Consider the following 19,898-nt stretch of genomic DNA (forward strand, 5'->3'; position numbering starts at 1 on the left):
CTTACAGGTTGAATGGTTGATAGTAAGCTTTCAGTTTAAATTTCTGTTGATTAAGAATGTATTGTTGGGGCCGGCCTGGTGGTGCAGCAGTTAAGTGCGCACGTTCCGCTTTGGCAGCCTGGGGTTCACTAGTTTGGATCCCTGGTGCAAACGTGGCACCACTTGGCAAGCCACGCTGTGGTAGGCGTCCCACATAAAACAGAGGAAGATGGGCACGGATGTTAGCTCAGGGCCAGTCTTCCTCAGCAAAAAAAAAGAGGAGGATTGGCAGCAGATGTTAGCTCAGGGCTAATCTTCCTCAAAAAAATAAATACAATTAAATTAAATTTTAAAAAGGCGAGAAAATTAAAAAAAATAATGGAGTGTTGAGATAAGTAGATGTCATAGTGAAATATGACCTAAATGAGAAAATTTTTACTGAGAAAATATGTGCTTTTATTATGGTTGTTTTTCCCCTTTCCCTTTTTTTTTTGTGAGCGAGATTAGCCCTGAGCTAACTATTGCCAATCCTCCTCTTTTTTTTGCTTGAGGAAGATTGTCCTTGAGCTGATACCTGGGCTGGTCTTCCTCTACTTTGCATGTGGACGCCACCACAGCATGCCTTAATGAGCAATTCGTAGGTGCACACCCAGGATCTGAACCCACGAATCCAGGGCCGCCAAAGCAGAGCAGACGAACTCAAACACTATGCCACTGGGTCAGCCCCGTATTATGATTTTTAATATTAATGTTTTTTTGTAAGTAATTTCCACTATGAAGTAATATCTAAGTCTTACTAGATTTGGTCTGTACCATGTGAATGAGTATTTTCATAGAGTATTTGAGTATTTTATATTCTATGTTGGGAACAGTTGGCTGTTAAAACAATTTTGCTTTCTTAAGAGGGCTTGATTAGCCATCTATATAGGAGAAAACGTCTGTTTAGACCCCTGTGCTCATTGCAGCCAGCATTATTTACAATAGCCAGGACATAGAAGCAACTTAAGTGCCCATTGACAGATTGATAGAGAAGAGGTGGTATACACACACACACACACACACTTACACTCACACTCACACTCTACTCTCTCTATAATATATGTATATGGTGGAATACTATACAATAGAATACTCCTCAGTCATGAAAAGATGAAATCTTGCCAGTTCTGATAACATAGATGGACCTTAGCTAATATTGCCTCTTCATCTTTAGTCTTCAGTAGTTTGAGTCTGATGTGCTCAGGTGTAGTGTTGTCTTTACTTTTTGGAATTCCTGAGCTTTTTGAATCTGGGACTTGAGTTTCTGATGAGATTTGGTAAATTTTAGTCATTATTTCTTTCTGTATTGCTTTTGTCCCATTCTCATCTTGTCCTTAAACGTTTTACCCATCTTCCACATGTTTCTTACCATCTCTTTTTCCCTCTCTCTGTTGGTTTGAATATTTTGTATTGACTTGTCTTTGGGTTCACCAGTCGTTCTGCTCAGGTCAATCTGTTACACATTCAGTGAGCTCTTGATTTCAAGGCTTTGTAGTTAGCAGTTTCAGCATATCTATTTGATTTTTTTAAAAAATAGATTTCATTTTCCTTTTCAAATTCTCCCATTTTTTATTCCTTTCCCCCATCTTTTTTTCTATTTTTTCTAGTAATCATAGTTATTAAGTCTTTGTCTGCTAACTTCATTATCTGGATCTTGTCTGGGTATCTTTCTATGGACAGTTTAATCTCTTGATTATTAGTCACTTTAAAAAAATTCTTTGCATGTCTGGTAATGTTTGGTGGTTTGCTGTGTATTGTAGATAATATTCATTGAGGCTCAGGATTATGTTACCTTCCTCTGTAGAGTGTAGAGTTTGGTTCTTGGAGGCAGTTAATTTGTGGGTAGATACCTTGATTCTGTCAAGGACTAGTTTTAGGATTTGTTAGGCAGATGTATTTCACTTAATTCCCAGGGTAAGGCCTTTCTAGAATTTCAACTGAAAGTTGAGGATTTTTGCCCACCCATTCTGGCTGGATCTGAACTTACTCTTCCTAATGGTGTTCATACTCAGAAGTCTTGGCTCAGCTGTTCTCTGCTAGGCCACCCAGAGTTGCCACTCTGAACACCTCAGTTTAGGAGTCAGGCAAGGACCTGTGAGGGACTTTTACCCAGATTTTTGAGTCTCACTCCTCTGCAACTCACTTTTCTGTGTTACCCTGTCCCCCAAAGCCCACCTGCCTTGGCAGTCCCTAACTATTCCGTTTTGTCTACCCAGTGAGACCGCCTGTGTCTGGAGACTGTCATTAATTTTAAACTAGTGGGATAAGGAATGGTATTTGGTAATTATCATCTCTTGAAGACTTAAATTTACTGTGATGGGAAAATGCAGATAAAAATGATTGGTGATTTTAAGGCATTGACTGATTACTAGATGTAAGTTTTAGGTCTTAACTACTCTATAAACGTTTAAACTTTTTCAATTACGTAATCAAGCCAATAAGTTCCTTTTGGACGTACCACTGTGGTTGTTGGCATTACAATTATGAGCAAAATCAAGACATAGCCTGTGCTGTAAGTGACTGTATAGGCTAATAGAAGGTAATTCCTGGGCATGTCATGTTGATAAGAAAAATGTATTTTGTAAAATGAGCATTTAGCAGTTATCTGCTCTGAGATCTTTTATGTCATACATCTCTGGTGTACATAAGGTTCAATTTAAATCTGATACCCACACTCTCGTTGCAGTGCCCTCTTTTTGGTATCAGCTTTTGTTTCAGCTTTTGGTGTCTTTCCTTGGCTATCTGTTTTGTTGATCCAATTTATAATAGGGTGAAGAGCTACATGGAGTAATGTGGAGAACACCTATTATTCCCAGGCTCCCTTTTTTTCTGACATTTTTAGATGACAGTATTATGTCAACCTAGAAGAAGATTTTAAGTTCAAGCCAATATCCAGCTTTTTTGCTTAGGGCCATTTGAAAATGACAGAAGTTGCTGAACTTTTAGTTACTATATGTAATAACAGTATGACATGAAGACAAAGACCTGTGTAATATTGGCTTGATCACTTTATAAAGCTTTCTTTTTTCTTAAGATTTTATTTTTCCTTTTTCTCTCCAAAGCCCCCTGGTACATAGTTGTGTGTTTTTAGTTGTGGGTCTTACTAGTTGTGGCATGTGGGACGCCACCTCAGCATGGCCTGATGAGTGGTACCATGTCCGCGCCCAGGATCTGAACTAGTGAAACCCTGGGCCGCCGAAGCAGAGTGTGCGAACTTAACCACTCGGCCACGGGGCCGGCCCCTAAAGCTTTTTTTTAATCTTCGTACTATAGTTTTTACACTCTTCAATCTTTAGTTGTACTCTCCTCTACCCCCACCCCAATACCATACACAGTATTTTAGTATGATAGTATGTTAAGAAAGCTGATTTTCCCAACTTTGTTATATGGTCTCTACGAGATTTCTGATAGTAAAATGTAAAATGTGTAAGTGAAAGATAAGTATTTATGTTATTGTTATATTTTTAAATTTGAGAGACACTTTGTTCCCTCTTTTTTCTTACACTTTTACAAATTTCTTTAATATCTACTTAATAGAAAACAGTTGGATTTCCACATCTGCTTCTACAGTCAATCTATTACAATATATTAGTTTTTTTGGTTTATTTTATTTTATCGAGGTCATATTGGCTTTTAATACTGTGTAAATTTCAGGGGTATGTTATTATATTTTCACTTTCTTTGTAGATTGCATTGTATTCACCACTAATAGTCCAGTTTTTATGTGTCACCATACACATGTGCCCCTTTACCCCTTTTGCCCTCCCCCACCCTCTTTTCCTCTGGTAACCACTAATCTGTTCTCATATCTATGTGTTTGTTTTTTTATCTTCCACATATGAGTGAAATCATATGGTATTTGTCTTTGTCTGACTTATTTCACTTAGCATAATACCATCAAGGTTGATCCATGTTGTTGCAAATGGGACAATTTTTTTTTAATGGCTGAGTAGTATTCCGTTGTATGTATATATACCACATCTTCTTTATCCCTTCATCCGTTGATGGGCTGTTGGGTTGCTTCCATGTATTGGCTATTGTGAATAATGCTGCCATGAACATAGGGGTGTATAAATCTCTTTGAGTTGTTAAAGAAACCGTTTCTTTGCTCTTAATGAAGAGTTGGTGCTTCTCTTGGAGGTTGGTCTGTGGTCTATTTTATGAAATGCTTCTGCTATAATTCCTTTTCCTTAAAAAGATAATATGAGCAATATTAGTTTGTCTGTTTAGAGTATTGCTGTCATAGACGTAAGAAATTTTAAATAATGTTTTATTGTTTTCCACTAGGAAACCACCCCTACTCCTAATCCCCCACCTACAGAAGAAGAGAAAACAGAATCTAATCAGGAGGTTGCTAACCCAGAACACTATATTAAACATCCTTTACAAAACAGGTAAGCTTTCTGTCATGTGGGTTTTCTGACTTAGGCAACAGGGTAAATGGTGAATAGGGCAGGTTTCCAGGAAAAGGTTAGATGAAATTATTTTTAGATAGATTAGGTTGAGGATTCCATTTTTATTTGGATGACTGTGTCTGGCAAGAAGTTTTATGTGTGACTCTTGAGCTCAGAAAGGAGAGCTGGTTGAGAGATTGTTTTGAAATTAATAAGTAATTGGTAATTAGTGGTAATTGAAATCACAGTAGCAAATGAGTTCTTAAGAACTGAACTTGACTCAGGACAGAGGCTTGGGATACCAGTATCTAGGGGACTTTTTTGAGGAAGAATGCCTGTGAAAGGTATAGGGACAGGGTGGTGGTGATGGAAACCCAGAAGATGGTTTGTTTAAGGACAGGAGGTCAACAGTGTATGTGTCACTAAAGGGTCAAATATCCATTCAGTTGAGCAATAAAAAGTCTTAAAATGACCATTTGGTTGAACAATAACGTCCTTGCTCACGTAGGAGAAAGTTTAATAGAGTGCAGGTGATGGAAAAAGATCAAGTAGTTTGAAGAGTGAATAGAAAGTATGCAAATGTATAGAGCAAGAATAGGCAACTTGAAGTTGGGCTATGAAGGAGAAAGGAGAGCTGGGGATGCGGAGTCTAGAGGTTGGTTGGTTTGCATTTAAGACAAGTTAGGAGAGGAAAAGAGGAGAGGTTAAGATGAGTTAAGTTTTCCTAGTTAAGAGTATAGTAGTTGAGTAGTAGTTCATTATATGCTTTTCCCCAGCTTTACCCTACCCCTTCCCAGTGTGTTTGTGTTTTTACTTGTCTTTCTGTTTTATGTAATGAAAATTAACATAAATTGTCTGAGAGCTGATGGTGGGAAGAGAATGGCAACTCAGTAACATTGTAAGAATCTGGAAGAAAGTAAATTGGAATTAACTTCGGAAGATATTTAAGTATTTCAGTTGTTTTCATTGTCCCCCCACCCCCAGACCTTTTACTCTACGTACTTTAAAGATCCCACAAGCCTGTCTGTAATTTAGTTTCATTTATTTAAAAAATAGTCTTTTCCTTTTATGGCCTGAATATTTTTTTTATCATTTCTGCATTATCACTGTAGACCAACTGAAACAATAGTCCAAACATGTTTAGTTTTTTGATAGCAGACCTGTGATTCAGCATATCTCCGGTGAGGAACAAATCGGTTCTCTAGACAATGGGGATCGTCTGCTAGTGAGTGAGATATCAAAAGCTAAATAGTCCATAAAGGATAAAATCCTTCCTCCGAAAAGCATTGTACCAAAGGTATTAAGTTGAATCATTGATAATAGTAACTTCATATAGTTCAGCTTAACAAACAGTGGCACCAAAACCCTGAAAGTATTTTTTCATCTTTTCGGTGGTATCTTATAAAAGCTAACTAACTCTGTATGCCTTCTAGCTGTCTGTGAACTACAGTTCTTAGTGTTGCTGTTATTTTGGGGAGAGGTGATCAAAGCATATGTCCCTCACAGCTTGAATGAAGTCTGAGAGATTCCTGAAAAGTGTCCGCATCAGTCAACAGACTGATTAAATCCTATAAGGGAGTCTCTGAGGATGTCAGTTTCTCTATAAATTCTACTTCCTGTGTAAAATAATAAATATCACTTGGAAAATATTGTAAGATGCTTTATGGTTCAAATTTTGATAGTTTCCTTATTTTTACTTTTCGTAAATATTGCAGAATTTGCTATGCTTTCTTTAAAAAGAATCTGTAATAATTATAGGAAAGATGAAAGCAGCAGGGCACAAGTCTATAAAAGTAGAAGTTCTCTGCCTTCCTGCCCATTTTAGTTTTCTCTGCTCCCTGGAGTAGTCAGTGTTAAATTTGGTTTGTATTCTTCCAAAACTGCCATGTGCGTATATATACACTTTTGTTTTATACAGGTGGCCATAGTATTGACTTTTTTTGTTTGTATGTGCAGATTTTTTCTCATTTTAAACTACTGCCTTATATTAAATGAATATATAGTCACTTTATATATAGTATTTTACATAGTTGTTTTATTAGGCTTACATTAATGGGTATATAGATTTCTTTTTCTGTTTACAAACAGTGTTGTAGTGTATGCATCCTTATTTGTTTTTGTCTACTGTGTGAATATATTTATAGGGTAAAATTTCAAATTTCCTAGGGTAAAGACTACCCTTTAACAACGTTGTAGATACTCTCAAATTATCCTCCTTTATCATCTTAGACTTTTAACCGTTTGAGAGTTCCTGGTTTCTACATCCTTACCTTAACATCAATCTTTTTAATTATTTCCAGTTGGATTGGGTCTATTCTGATTTGTGAAACAATGTCTTGTCATTTTAAATTTGCATTTCTTGTATTGAAGTTTCAAAACAATTTCATATTGTATTGGTGATTTGTGTTTTTATCTGTGGACAGTCTGTTCAGCTCTTTTGTCTGTTTTTTCTTTTGGGCTATCTTTTTAAGTTAATTTCCAAGCATTGTATATTAGGGATGCTAACCCATCCAAGAGGGGGCTTAGGGAGAAAATGAGTTATCCAAATCATTTGTCTTTTAACTGTGTGTGGGATTATATGGTTTTTGATTTTCACGTAGTTGAATATCACCTTTCCGCCACGGCTTCTGGATTTCATGTAAGTCTTTGGAAGACTTTATGCAATTATCCTATTTAATAGCTGCACAGTTGCCTCTTGTATGGATGTATTATATTTTGTTTAAATCAGCAGTTCTCAAACTTTTGTTCTCATGATCCCTTTACACTCTTAAAAATTATTGAGGACTCCCACAGAGCTTTGGTTATGTAGATTTTTATCTATTTCCATTTACTATATTAGAACTTAGAAAGTAAACCTGAGAGAATGTAAGATTATATTTACATTTAAAAAATCCATTGCATGTTAATACATATTTTTAATGAAAAAAACATTATTCAACATAAAAAATATATAGTGGGAAGAATAACATTTTTGCATTTTTGTAAATCTCTTTAAGTGCTTGTCTTAATAGAAGTCAGCTGAATTTTCATAGATGCTTCTGCATTCCGTCTGTGGAGATAAGTTGTTTCAGAGACAGTATAAGAAGATAGGACCTCAGACAGGCACATGGTTGGTAAAGGGAGAATTGTTTGTTTTTTTTTTTTTAAAGATTGGCACCTGAGCTAACAACTGTTGCCAGTCTTGTTTTTTCTTTTTTTTTTTCTTTCTGCTTTTTCTCCCCAAATCCCCCCAGCACATAGTTGTGTATATACATATATTTTTAGTTGTAGGTGCTTCTAGTTGTGGCACGTGGGACGCCGTCTCAACATGGCCTGATGAGCAGTGCCATGTCCGCGCCCAGGATCCGAAGCAGCGAAACCCTGGGCTGCTATAGCAGAGCGTGCGGACTTAACCACTTGGACACGTGGCCAGCACCAGGGGAGGAGAATTGTTAATAGCTTTTTAAAATAATTATAGGTATTCTCCTTTGTTTCTTTACTTTTTTTTTTAAAGATTGGCAGCTGAGATAACATCTGTTACCAGTCTTTTTTTTCTTCTTCTCTCCAAAGCACCCCTCCACCCCCACTACTTAGTTCTGTATTCTAGTTGTGAGTCCTTCTAGTTGTGGCATGTGGGATGCCACCTCAGCATGGCCTGATGAGCAGTGCCATGTCTGCGCCCAGGGTCCAAACCTGTGAAACCCTGGGCCGCCGAAGCTGGAGTGTGCCAATTTAACCACTTAGCCACCGGGCCGGGCCCCAGGTATTCTCCTTTGATACTAGGTTTCTTATAGGTTAGTTGCAGTGTGGAATCTGAAACCGTAACCAAGAACTTTTCCTAACCTGTTACATTAAAATCCATGTCTCTTTCTTGCATTTGAAATGGATCTTTTACCCATGCATGATTTTATAACACTACTGGTCATTTGGAAAATATTAGTTCACTGGGTTATACAGATCTTCCAAATATTGGCACTTTTCCTTATACAGTATCAAAACAATATCATTCATTAACATCACTACTAAACTCATCAGAAATGTCTTTAATTTACTGAGTTGTCAAGCTCATAGTGGCACATGCAGGCTTTCCAAAATTCCGATTTTCTCCCGAAAGCTCAAATTTTAAGCAATAGGCTAACTGTTCATTTTTCAAGAAATAACCATGGTTTACCAGCTATTCTTTCAAGTAAAACTGATGTTCCAAGAAAAATGTGGCTAGTTCACCTCAAAATTCAATTGCCTAAATGTATTTTGGTATACAGAAGTGTTGTTTTTGCAGAATATGAAAAAGACACGTACACAGATTGAAACTTAATGAAACCAGTAATTTTTACTGCCTTATCAATTGCATTCTTAACTGAAACTGATACTGTTGTTACTGTGAGAGTTGGTGATAATAAAGGATACATTGACTACTAGTGCAGTTTGGGGCAATTATATGATTCTTGCTATGGCACCAGCACATTTACCCACTGTTGCTTTTGCACCATTCATGCAAATGTCTATATAGTGAAAAGTAAAATAATTTCTTATGAAATTATTTTGAAATTTCTTACAAACATATTATGAAAATAGTTTTTACTCATCAGAGCTCCTCAAAGGTTCTTAGGGTTCTCTAGGTTCTGCACACGACACTTTGAGAACTGTGATTTAAATAATCTGTTGTCAGTAGGTGCTTAAGATGTTTCCAAATTTTGCAAAATTAGGAACATTCTTGTACAAACATTTTTGCCTAGACTTCCAACTTTTTTCTTAGGATAAATCTTTATATAATTAATGGCTGAATGCAGTTAAAAAAACAAGCCTAATTCATTTTATTATTATTTTTAATTGAGGTATAATTGACATATAACATTATGTTAGTTTCAGGTATATAACATAATGATTTGATATTGTATATATTGCAAAATGATCACCACAATAAGTTTAGTTAACATCTGTCGTCATACATAGTTACAAATGTTTTTTCTTATGGTGAGAACTTTTAAGATCTACTCTCTTAGCACCTTTCAAATGTGCAATATAGTATTATTAACTGTAGTCACCATGTTTTACTTTATTTATTTATTTTATAACTGCAAGTTTGGAGGTTTGTACCTTTTGATCCCCTTCATGCATTTCAAGCACATACCCCCACCCCACCCCTCCACCTCTGGCAACCACCAATTTGTTCTCTGAGCTTGTTTTTCTAAGAATCTACATATAAGTAAGATTGTACAGTATTTGTGTTTCTCTGTCTGACTTATTTCACTTAGCATTAATGCCCTCAAGGTCATACATGTTGTGGCAAATGGCAAAAATGGCAAGATTTCTTTTTTATGGCTGAATAATATTCCTGTGTGTGTGTGTGTGTGTGTGTGTGTGTGTGTGTGTGTCTGTGCATTTTCTTTATTCATTCATCTCTTGCTGGACACTTAGGTTGTTTCCCTGTCTTGGCTATTGTAAATACTCCTGCAATGAACATGAGGGTGCATATATCTTTTAGAGTTAGCATTTTCATTTTCTTCAGATAAACACCCAGAAGTGGAATTGTTGGATCATATGGTGGTTCTATTTTTAATTTTTCAAAGGAGTGAGTTAATTTTAGAAATCCACAGTACAGTACTTGACTTTGTGTGTGTTTAATAGTTTTCTGCCTTTGCTTTTTTTTTTTTTGGCTGGTGGGTTGGTAAATACAAATTACGAAGTAGATATTGAAATGCATCTCACTATTATGTCTGAGATTATCAAGTATTAATCATAGAGTTAGGAAATGTATGTCATTTGGAAACCTGTCTTCAGATAACATTTTTATCAATGAGCAAATGAAATTTCCCTTTGAGTTACCTTTGGAGTAGTAATTTAGAGAATATGATTCTACTAAAGATGAATCATCTTGGGCTGATAACATTTAAGTGTAACTTTGATGTGACATGGGTTTATCTTCAAGATATTAGAGTAAAACTTTTTTAACGGAGATGTATACAGATATATAGAAACTGGTATACATTATTTTAAAACATATGTGGTGTCGTTACTCAATGAATTCTTTTGTTGTTTCCTCATTTATGTGTTTGAGTAAATAGAGAATCACATTTAATAGTTTCCTTCCTTTCTAGCATTCCCATTTCTCCCTCTCGGCTAATACCTTTTTCTTTCTTTGAAAAAGTCAGCTTTCCTATTCCCCACTTTCCTTTCTGGTTAAGTGCTCCTGCTCTGTTTTCTTAAGTAAAAGCTTGATTATCTCTCTCCGTTTAGCACACTGTAATAGTCTGTATACTACGTCTCTGTGAACTTCCTTGAGGGATGAGCCTCAGTGAATCTCTAGGTATAGTGGAGAATCTATTATGTAGTAGACACAAAATACGTACTTTAAGAAAGAAGGAAAAGTACTCGTTATTTGCTGCTGTAGTAACAGCTACCATTTTAAAATTATTTTTAATTGTGGTAAAATACACATAACATAAAGTTTACCGTCTTAACCATTTTTTAAGTGTACAGTTTGTAGTGTTCAGTATAAGTACATCCCATTGTGGAGCCAGTCTCCAGCAGAACTCTCTGCATCTTGTAAAACTAAAACTGTACCCATCAAACAGCCCATCCCATTCCCCTTCTGTACCCATCCCATTCTATACCGTTCCCCTTCCCTCTAGCCCCTGGTAACCACTGTTATGCTTTCTGTCTCTGTGAATTTGATCAGGTATCTCATAGAATGGAATCATACAGTATTTGTCTTTTTTGGCTTATTTCACTTAGCATAATGTCCTTACGATTCATCCATGTTGCAGCAAGCGTCAGAATTTCCTTCCTTTTTAAGGCTGATTAATATTCCCTTGTATGTTTTTACCACATTTTGTTTATCCATTCGTCTTTCAGCGGACGTTTGGGTTGCTTCCCCTTTTTGGCTGTTGTGAATGATGCTGCTATGAACACGAATGTAAAACTGCTGTATTTTTGACACTGGCTTTTTATTTTTAGATGGGCACTCTGGTTTTTCAAAAATGATAAAAGCAAAACTTGGCAAGCAAACCTTCGGCTGATCTCTAAGTTTGATACTGTTGAAGACTTTTGGGCGTAAGTAATCATTCGTTTTAGGATGTTTCTGTTATTAGTTGTGTAATTTTTCATTTTAAGTCGCATTCACAAAAGGAAGGGGAAAGTGAACAGTTAATAAATATTCATCTATGGAACTACCTTTTGTTTGTCCATCTCCTCACAGCTGTTTGAATTGGTGAGTATTCGTTATCAGGTTTAGAAAGCTTCAGTCTTGTCATCTTTTAGCCCTGCATTTTCTCTATTCCTTGTCCTGAGATATCTTTCTCATGAGAATCCTTTACTGCCCCTAGAACTTCTGACACCTTGTTGGAACTTGTCCCCTTCCTGGTTGCCTAGATATATTTGCCCCAGACTTCAGTATTCCAGAGCAACTTGTTAGGCCCCTATTTCTGCAGATTCTTTTCATTATAACCTCTGGGATTTCCTGTTATAGGGACTCTTATTTCAAAAGCTGAAATTCTGAAAATTCAGGGTTTGTCCAAGAATGACAGTATCTGTGATGATATTTTTAATTTCATTATACTTTGTGATCAACTTCAAGAAGAATAATTGAAATATCTTTGAGATTTTGTTTCAGATTTAGCAAAAAGTTAAGATTTGGGGATCATAAACCTTTGCTTGATGTCAAAATAAAATTTAAAATTGTAAAGTTTTTATCAAGAATTTTTAGAATATTGATTCTCTGAAAACAAGTTGATTTAGTATGTCATTTACTTGAAAAATGTATAGGGAGAAACTATTTGAGAACTTGAAAGATAACTTCTTAAAAACATTTTTAAGAGCTGTAAATTACCTAGCAGTTATCTAAATATTGTAATTTGTACATCAGGTATTCTTTTGGATCATATTTATGCTGAATCAGTGATGCTTTTATGTTTTAATGTAACCCCCTGAGTGTATTCTGCACACACAAAAGATGTTTGTGATCAGAAAATTCATACATGTATGCTTCCTCCAGGGCAGAAACATTATTCTTTTGTATTATTTCCAGTGCTTTGCCCTTTATAGGCATTTAGTATGCATTTGACTCACTGGAAAAAAACAAAACCTAGAATAATCAGAGAAAACTTTGAGTGGTCTCTTTTTATTGAAAGCTTTTGTTTTTTTAAGTAATAAAACTACATTTAAGCCCCCAGCAATTCATAAGTCTAGTTAAATTAGGCTTAATCTGTTTTGCCCTTTATCAGAACATCAAGTGTTTTTCTTCTCTAATTGTATTTATGTAAGAGTCCTCTAAAACATGGAAAGTCTCTAGTCTCCCCGGGAGAAGGAGGAGTAAGAGTCTTTAACCATTTCCCCCACTGATTCAGATTTGCATTTATCTAGTTTGTTGGGCTTTCCCCACTTTACATAACTGTGTTTCTAAGTGGACCTCTGATTAGAACATGGCCCCACCTTCTAGTTTTGTGTAAGCAGTCTCACTATGTAGTGGAATTTTATACCATAATTTAGAGATGTGAGGGCATCCTTCAGCTTTCTGTAAATATCTAAGTCACTTCTTAATTTCTCTTTTTTTTTTTCCTGGCAAATTTTGTGGTAAACAGCCATTGAGTCCTGTTGGATTTATCCAATCTGTCTGTACTGTTAGGATTCTGGTTGAGTCCTTCTGCATATATCCAGTCTTTCTGTACTGTTAGGATTCTGTTTAAAGGTATCATTACAAATTCTTATTATAAACTTACTATGAAATAGAGACCTTCGAGCACTGTAGAAGAGAAAGAAAACAGCAAAAAGAGGCATTGCTCTTTTCTACCTCAAATGCCATTGAAGAAGGTCACTTGCATACTATGAATTTTATGAAAGTGTTGGTGCTAATTCTATAGTTACTGTTAGTCTGCAGGCCTCTCTTGTTGCCTGGTGGAAGCTGTCAGTGATAATGTAGTTTAGGAACAGTGACCATTAGGTAAAGTGACTCCACAGCCAGGAAGCTTTATTCAGTCTTAGGCTGTCTCACCCAGATTCAGTTTGTGTGTTATCTTGTGGAATGTGATCCAAAAGATGCCAGACTCTTTCTTAAAACTGTGCCTGAAGTATTCCTCAACTGGATTGAAAGAGCACCAAGAGAATCTGGCTAAGGATCAAAGCATCATCCGTAGTCAGTAGACGTATAGCTAAAATCATGATGTCAGCATCTAATGTTGGAGATAGGCAAAGCATTCTTACTCTGTTGCCAATTTTATAACGATGTTGCTGTAAAAGGCTTCAGGAGATCAAATGATCCTACCGCCTTTAGGCTAGTGAGTATCTGAGTCGTCCCAAATGTTATTCTGTTACATTGATACTTTGGAAGGAGCTTAGAAATACAGATTCCAGGGTCCTCCGTTATATTTGAGGGATTAAAATCCCAAAGAGTAGGCCTAGAACTGTTTTTTTTTTTTCTTCTTAAAATCTCCCCAAATGATCATTGTACTGACTGACTAGTAGCACTCTGTGGTATTTGGGAACCGTTGGTCTGTTCTGGTCTTGGATACCTTCAAGGATAATAATGTTGGCTTATTACAGTCATGCAATCCTAATGGTCAGGAAGTTTGTCTTGCTTTCTCTTGGATTATCTTTTTGTGTATCTAAAACTGCTCATTAGCCTCATAATTCTTTCATCTGCTTAACGTTACCTCATACCTCTATTCTCAGTTTCTTATATATACATATGTATGCATTGAGTTAACTAATAGATGAAAATATGTTTTTGTCAAAATAAAATCATTGAAAATATTTTCTTGGGGCCACCCCCGTGGCCGAGTAGTTAAGTTCGTGCACTCTGCTTTGGCGGCCCGGGGTTCTGCCGGTTCGAATCCTGGGTGCGGACATGGCACTGCTCATCAGGCCATGTTGAGGTGGCGTCCCACATGCCACAACTAGGACTCACAACTGAAATATACAACTATGTACTGGGGAGGTTTGGGGAGAAAAAGCAAAAAAAAATTTTTTCTTGAAAATCAGCAAATGTTGATTTTTGAACTGACCATTATTAAGATCTGTTTGGTCCATTTCAGAAATTGGCTCCATAGAAAAAAAAGTAAATATGAACTTTTATCTTGTTTATTTTTATCATATTCTCTAAACTTATATGTAAGCACCTAGACTCTGCATTATATATTCTGTGATTATAATTGTCCTTTTCTTTTACCTAGTCTGTACAACCATATCCAGTTGTCTAGTAATTTAATGCCTGGCTGTGACTACTCACTTTTTAAGGTATGCTTAATTGGTGATTTCATATGTTTATTATAAGATTGGACCATTCAGGTATTCATTAAGAAATCTTGCCACAAACTTAGGAATAGTTAATGCTCTGATGCTTGGAAAATAATAAAAGTAGCTTTACTAGGCTTTAGCATAAATATGTTTTGCCCTATTTTAGTATAAATAATTGAAATTAAATGAGAGTTTCACTCTGTGGGCACACAGCGTGATTGATTTTGAAGAGAGCTTTGATTATCCAATCCAATCTCTTCTTAATATATTTGAGTAGACAGACGTGCAGAGTTTGTCGGGAATTCTTACCCTGGGGTGAGTGGATCCTTGAGATATTTATAAATGGGTTTTGTCAGATGGTAGAGGGTAGGGCACTCATTAACTCCCTGAAATTGCATAATTTTTGCATATATTGTCTAGGTATATGTATGTAGCTTCTCAAAGGTGTCTGTTACTCAGAATGTTTAAGAACCTCCAGATTAAATGAAACCCAGGGTTTGATAGCTAATACGTGCCTCAGTCAGGACCCTAATTCTGCAATCCCATGCCTTTGGCTTTAAATCTTGTGTGCTTTTTTTTCCCACTACATCAATAGCAGTTTCACGGAGAATAAAGTAAAAAGTTAACACGGTTGTCACTTGTTGTTTCTGGTGATGATCACTTAAGTTAAAGTAACAGTATTATCTAATATTGTTGTCTTCTAACCTTGTAGGATGGTATTGAGCCTATGTGGGAAGATGAGAAAAACAAAAGAGGAGGACGATGGCTAATTACATTGAACAAACAGCAGAGACGAAGTGACCTGGATCGCTTTTGGCTAGAGACAGTAAGGTTTTAAAATTATAAAGTAGTTTTGGAATACTACAACTTAATTTATATTACATTTTACATCAGTTACTTAATTGAAGAGGACATAAGGGTGCCTACTCTAGAAAATCTAGGCCAGCAATTAATTTTGCTCTATCAGGTGAATCCTGTGTATTTTACATACTAGCGTAGTGAAACCCCCCTACTACATTGCAAATCAAGTATAAAGTGATTGACAGTTGACTCACCTCCCACAATAAGCTCATCCTGGTCATTTCATTAACTTCAAAATTATAGAACTTCACATTTTGTATGATGTAAGTTTTTACAACCCTCTTAGAGTATTGCTTTCCATCGTAAGCTTTTTAGATCAATGAAATTGTAACTTGATATCATTCAGCTTTTATGTTGTGTTGCACCCTAGAACTTTTGGCTTAAGACATATATTAAATATGAGATAATAGGCGTTTTCTATAGTGAGAGTTTCTAAACTTCAAGCTTTTAGGAGCAGGGATCACAGTCTCTTGTATCCCCAGCACTTGGCACAGTGTCTGGTTTATAGTTAGCACTTATTAAATTAAGCAGTTAATAAACATTTGAATGAATTTTTTTTTTCTTTTAAGAGAAAAGACTTAATTTTCCTTTAGGCAGAGATTATCAGTGAATACCACTTTAGAATTGCACATTAGAAAGCCATTTCAGTTTTGCAAGATGACAAAAGTTCTGGAGATGAACATTGTGAATATACTTAATGCCACTGAACTCTACACTCAATATAAAATTTACCGTTTTAACCATTTTTATGTATATTTACTCAATTGAAAAAAAAACATTAGAGGGTGTTAATGAGAAACAGCAAGAACAAGAGGCAGTTAATCTAACCATGAACAACTATTTCAGTTATTCCATAAGTGTTTCTTTGCTTGGCAAGGTTAAGTAGCAGCAGACCAAATGAATATTAATAAAATAATTCATGTTTTTTATGTACCCTGACATCAATTGCCCAATTTGCTGAAAAAGTTAAAACAACTGTCATGTTCTTGATATTAAACAAACAAATGAATTTTTTAAAAAGTCAGGACAAAGAACTATATGCATAAATATAATTTAGACATTCAAAAAGTCACCCTTGATTCAAAAACTATTTTTCAGTTTTGTATGTATACAAATATATGAGAGACATTTGCTCTTTAATAAGTTGTGTATAATCTATTGTATGTAATTTGGGATTGGGTTTCTTTTAAAGCTGCTGTGCCTTATTGGAGAATCTTTTGATGACTACAGTGATGATGTATGTGGAGCTGTTGTTAATGTTAGAGCTAAAGGTGATAAGATAGCAATATGGACTACTGAATGTGAAAACAGAGATGCTGTTACACATATAGGGTAAGTTTTGTTTGCAGTACTTTTAAAATATTGAGTTAACTAACAGCAGAAGTACTATTATTTATAACTTTAGAAATACTGGGATTTGTAGATCATTATTTTCCTTGTTTTGTTTCAGGAACACTTTTATAATCTTGGACTGCTCTGTCGGTATTCAGTGTGCCTTGTACATATTTTTTTCATGCCTGTAAAATTTCTTCCCAGTAATGGAGTATATAATCACTAGAGCACTCTATTTTGGCATATAGCATTTTATTCTTTTATCAAATGAGAATATAAGTCTTTTTTCCTTCTTTAAAATCATAGTGCTAATATATAATACTCATCATAATTCAGTGAGTATTGGCAAATAGTCTATGTGTATTTTGTGCATGTGTGTACCCTGTACATAAATTTTTCTTTGAAATTTAGGTGACATTATGTTGGTTTTGTTCGTATTTATACCCACCTGTGAGTTTTTGAACTTTTTTTTGTAATTATTCTTTGCAAAAATTGCCTATTTTGTCCACCCCGTCCCCCAGCATTGGTCAGTGTTAGCTAGGATTTTCTTTTTAAAGATTTCATTTTTTTCCTTTTTCTCCCCAAAGCCCCCCGGTACATAGTTGTATATTGTTTGTTGTGGGTCCTTCTAGTTGTGGCATGTGGGACGCTGCCTCAGTGTGGTTTGATGAGCAGTGCCATGTCGGCGCCCAGGATTCGAACCAATGAAACACTGGGCCACCTGCAGCGGAGCGTGCGAACTTAACCACTCGGCCATGGGGCCAGCCCCTTAAGTGTTTAATTTTTCAGTGTACACTCTTGTCAGTAGTAGGTATGATAAATGTAAATGTGCCGTAACATACGGCATTGTGATTTATATGTAAAATATAACTAGGATTTTGGATTAGAGAATTAAAATATACATTTGCGTGTTATTTTTATGTAAATTAACTATGCATGTGTTACAGCTCCACCTCATGGTATTTGTGATTGTTTGTAAATAATCAGATACTATAAACACTGAGCCCAGGGACCGTCCCTGCTTTATTCTCACTTTATTAGTAATTATTACAGTGCCTCATACATAGTAGACTCTCAGATATTGGCTAAGTGATTAACCAAGATTGTTGTGAAAATGAAGAGTAACTTTTGCTAAAAGGAAGGGGTATGCAATTTTTTTCTATTTCACTCTCTAGATATTTTTTTATTTAAAGAATAATAATACGGAATTTGGTGTGTGTGTATGTGAGTAAAAATTAATGACTACTTTTCTTCTTTTTCTTCTTCTAGGAGGGTATACAAGGAAAGGTTAGGACTTCCTCCAAAGATAGTGATTGGTTATCAGTCCCATGCAGACACAGCTACTAAGAGCGGCTCCACCACTAAAAATAGGTTTGTTGTTTAAGAAGACACCTTCTGAGTATTCTCATAGGAGACTGCGTCAAGCAATCGAGATTTGGGAGCTGAACCAAAGCCTCTTCAAAGCAGAGTGGACTGCATTTAAATTTGATTTCCATCTAAATGTTGCTAAGATATAAGAGAAGTCTCATTCGCCTTTGTCTTGTACTTCTGTGTTCATTTTTTTTTTTTTTTTGAATTTTGGCTAGAGTGTCCACACTATCCCAATCAAAGAATTACAGTACACATTGTCCCCAGAATCCATAAATGTGTTCCTGGCCCACTCTGTAATAGCTTAGTAGAATTACCATTACAAACACATTTTACCCATCCACAATGTTAAAAAAAGAACTTGCATTTCTATACCTTACAGGAAAAAAATTCTGTTTATGTTCCATTGTATGCAGGAGCATATTTTGCTGGTTTGAAAGAGCATAGAGTTTTCTGGCAATTTTCTTTGTTTCTTTTTACAGCATTGTCTTTGCTGTACTCTTGCTGATGGCTGCTAGATTTTAATTTATTTGTTTCCCTACTTGATAACATTAGTGATTCTGATTTCAGTTTTTCATTTGTTTTGCTTTTGTTTTTTTCCTCATGTAACATTGGTGAAGGATCCAGGAATATGACACAAAGGTGGAATAAACATTAATTTTGTGCATTCTTTGGTAATTTTTTTGTTTTTTTGTAACTACAACGCTTTGCTACAAATTTATGCATTTCATTCAAATCAGTGATCTATGTTTGTGTGATTTCCTAAACATAATTGTGGATTATAAAAAATGTAACATCATAATTACATTCCTAATTAGAATTAGTATGTCTGTTTTTGTATCTTTATGCTGTATTTTAACACTTTGTATTACTTAGGTTATTTTGCTTTGGTTAAAAAATGGCTCAAGTAGAAAAGCGGTCCCATTCATATTAAGACAGTGTACAAAACTGTAAATAAAATGTGTACAGTGAATTGTCTTTTAGACAACTAGATTTGTCCTTTTATTTCTCCATTTCTATAGAAGGAATTTGTACCTCTTATTTGCAGGGCAGTCTCTATTGTGTTCTCTTGTAGTGTCTTCCACGTGAACAGCATAAGTTTGGAGCACTAGTTTGATTATTGTGTTTATTACGATTTTTAATAAATTCAATAGGTAGCATCATATATATGGAATTAAATTGATATGGCTATCTTTGTTTTTTATAAACTAAGGCACAGTCCTACAGTCTTAGGTAAATAATGTACTCTTCATATGTTAAGACTCATGAGAATTGCAATCTCGTTGCATCACCATTTGATTGGTAGGAATAGTTGTAAGACTTGGTTGCTGAATAGAGGTGTTCTTTTGTACGTATCAAGTGATAGCATAGGGAAAGAATATAGGAGGTGGGACATGCATTAAAAATTTTTAGTATTGCTGTCTAAATAGAATGTTATAAACAGATATGAAGATTTATATTTATGTTGGTAATTTGGTGTAGTATGGTTTTAGTAAGTTTGAAAACTTAATCTACATTTTGTAGGCTTCATTTGAAAGCAAATTTGAAAGCATTTTGTCTGTAATACGTAATTGTGTATTTCAGATCCAGTGAAATGGCTATCATAGACCAAAGGGTAAGCTGAACTATGGATAAAATGAAAATCATTAGTTGTTTTTAAATGGTCATGAATTAATCATTTCAGAACTGATCAGCTTGACAAAAATCCTATGTAAA

The 19,898-nt window shown here is 35.4% G+C and overlaps 1 protein-coding gene across 3 annotated transcripts in view; it reads left to right on the forward strand.

Annotated features, from left to right (window-relative positions):
- The window catches only part of EIF4E (eukaryotic translation initiation factor 4E), a 38,363-nt gene extending 19,193 nt beyond the window's left edge, over positions 1-19,170 (forward strand). For all 3 annotated transcript variants that reach the window (XM_070263396.1, XM_070263395.1, XM_023637674.1), the window contains 6 exons: positions 4,306-4,412; positions 11,349-11,444; positions 14,558-14,621; positions 15,334-15,447; positions 16,675-16,814; positions 18,084-19,170. In XM_070263396.1, the coding sequence (XP_070119497.1) occupies positions 4,306-4,412; positions 11,349-11,444; positions 14,558-14,621; positions 15,334-15,447; positions 16,675-16,814; positions 18,084-18,198 (636 nt within the window). In that variant the 3' untranslated portion in view covers positions 18,199-19,170. The remainder of the gene's footprint in view (positions 1-4,305; positions 4,413-11,348; positions 11,445-14,557; positions 14,622-15,333; positions 15,448-16,674; positions 16,815-18,083) is intronic.
- Positions 19,171-19,898: the final 728 nt, after the last annotated feature.

This window comes from Equus caballus, chromosome 3 (genome assembly GCF_041296265.1).
Source record: "Equus caballus isolate H_3958 breed thoroughbred chromosome 3, TB-T2T, whole genome shotgun sequence".
NCBI classification, from domain to species: domain Eukaryota; kingdom Metazoa; phylum Chordata; class Mammalia; order Perissodactyla; family Equidae; genus Equus; species Equus caballus.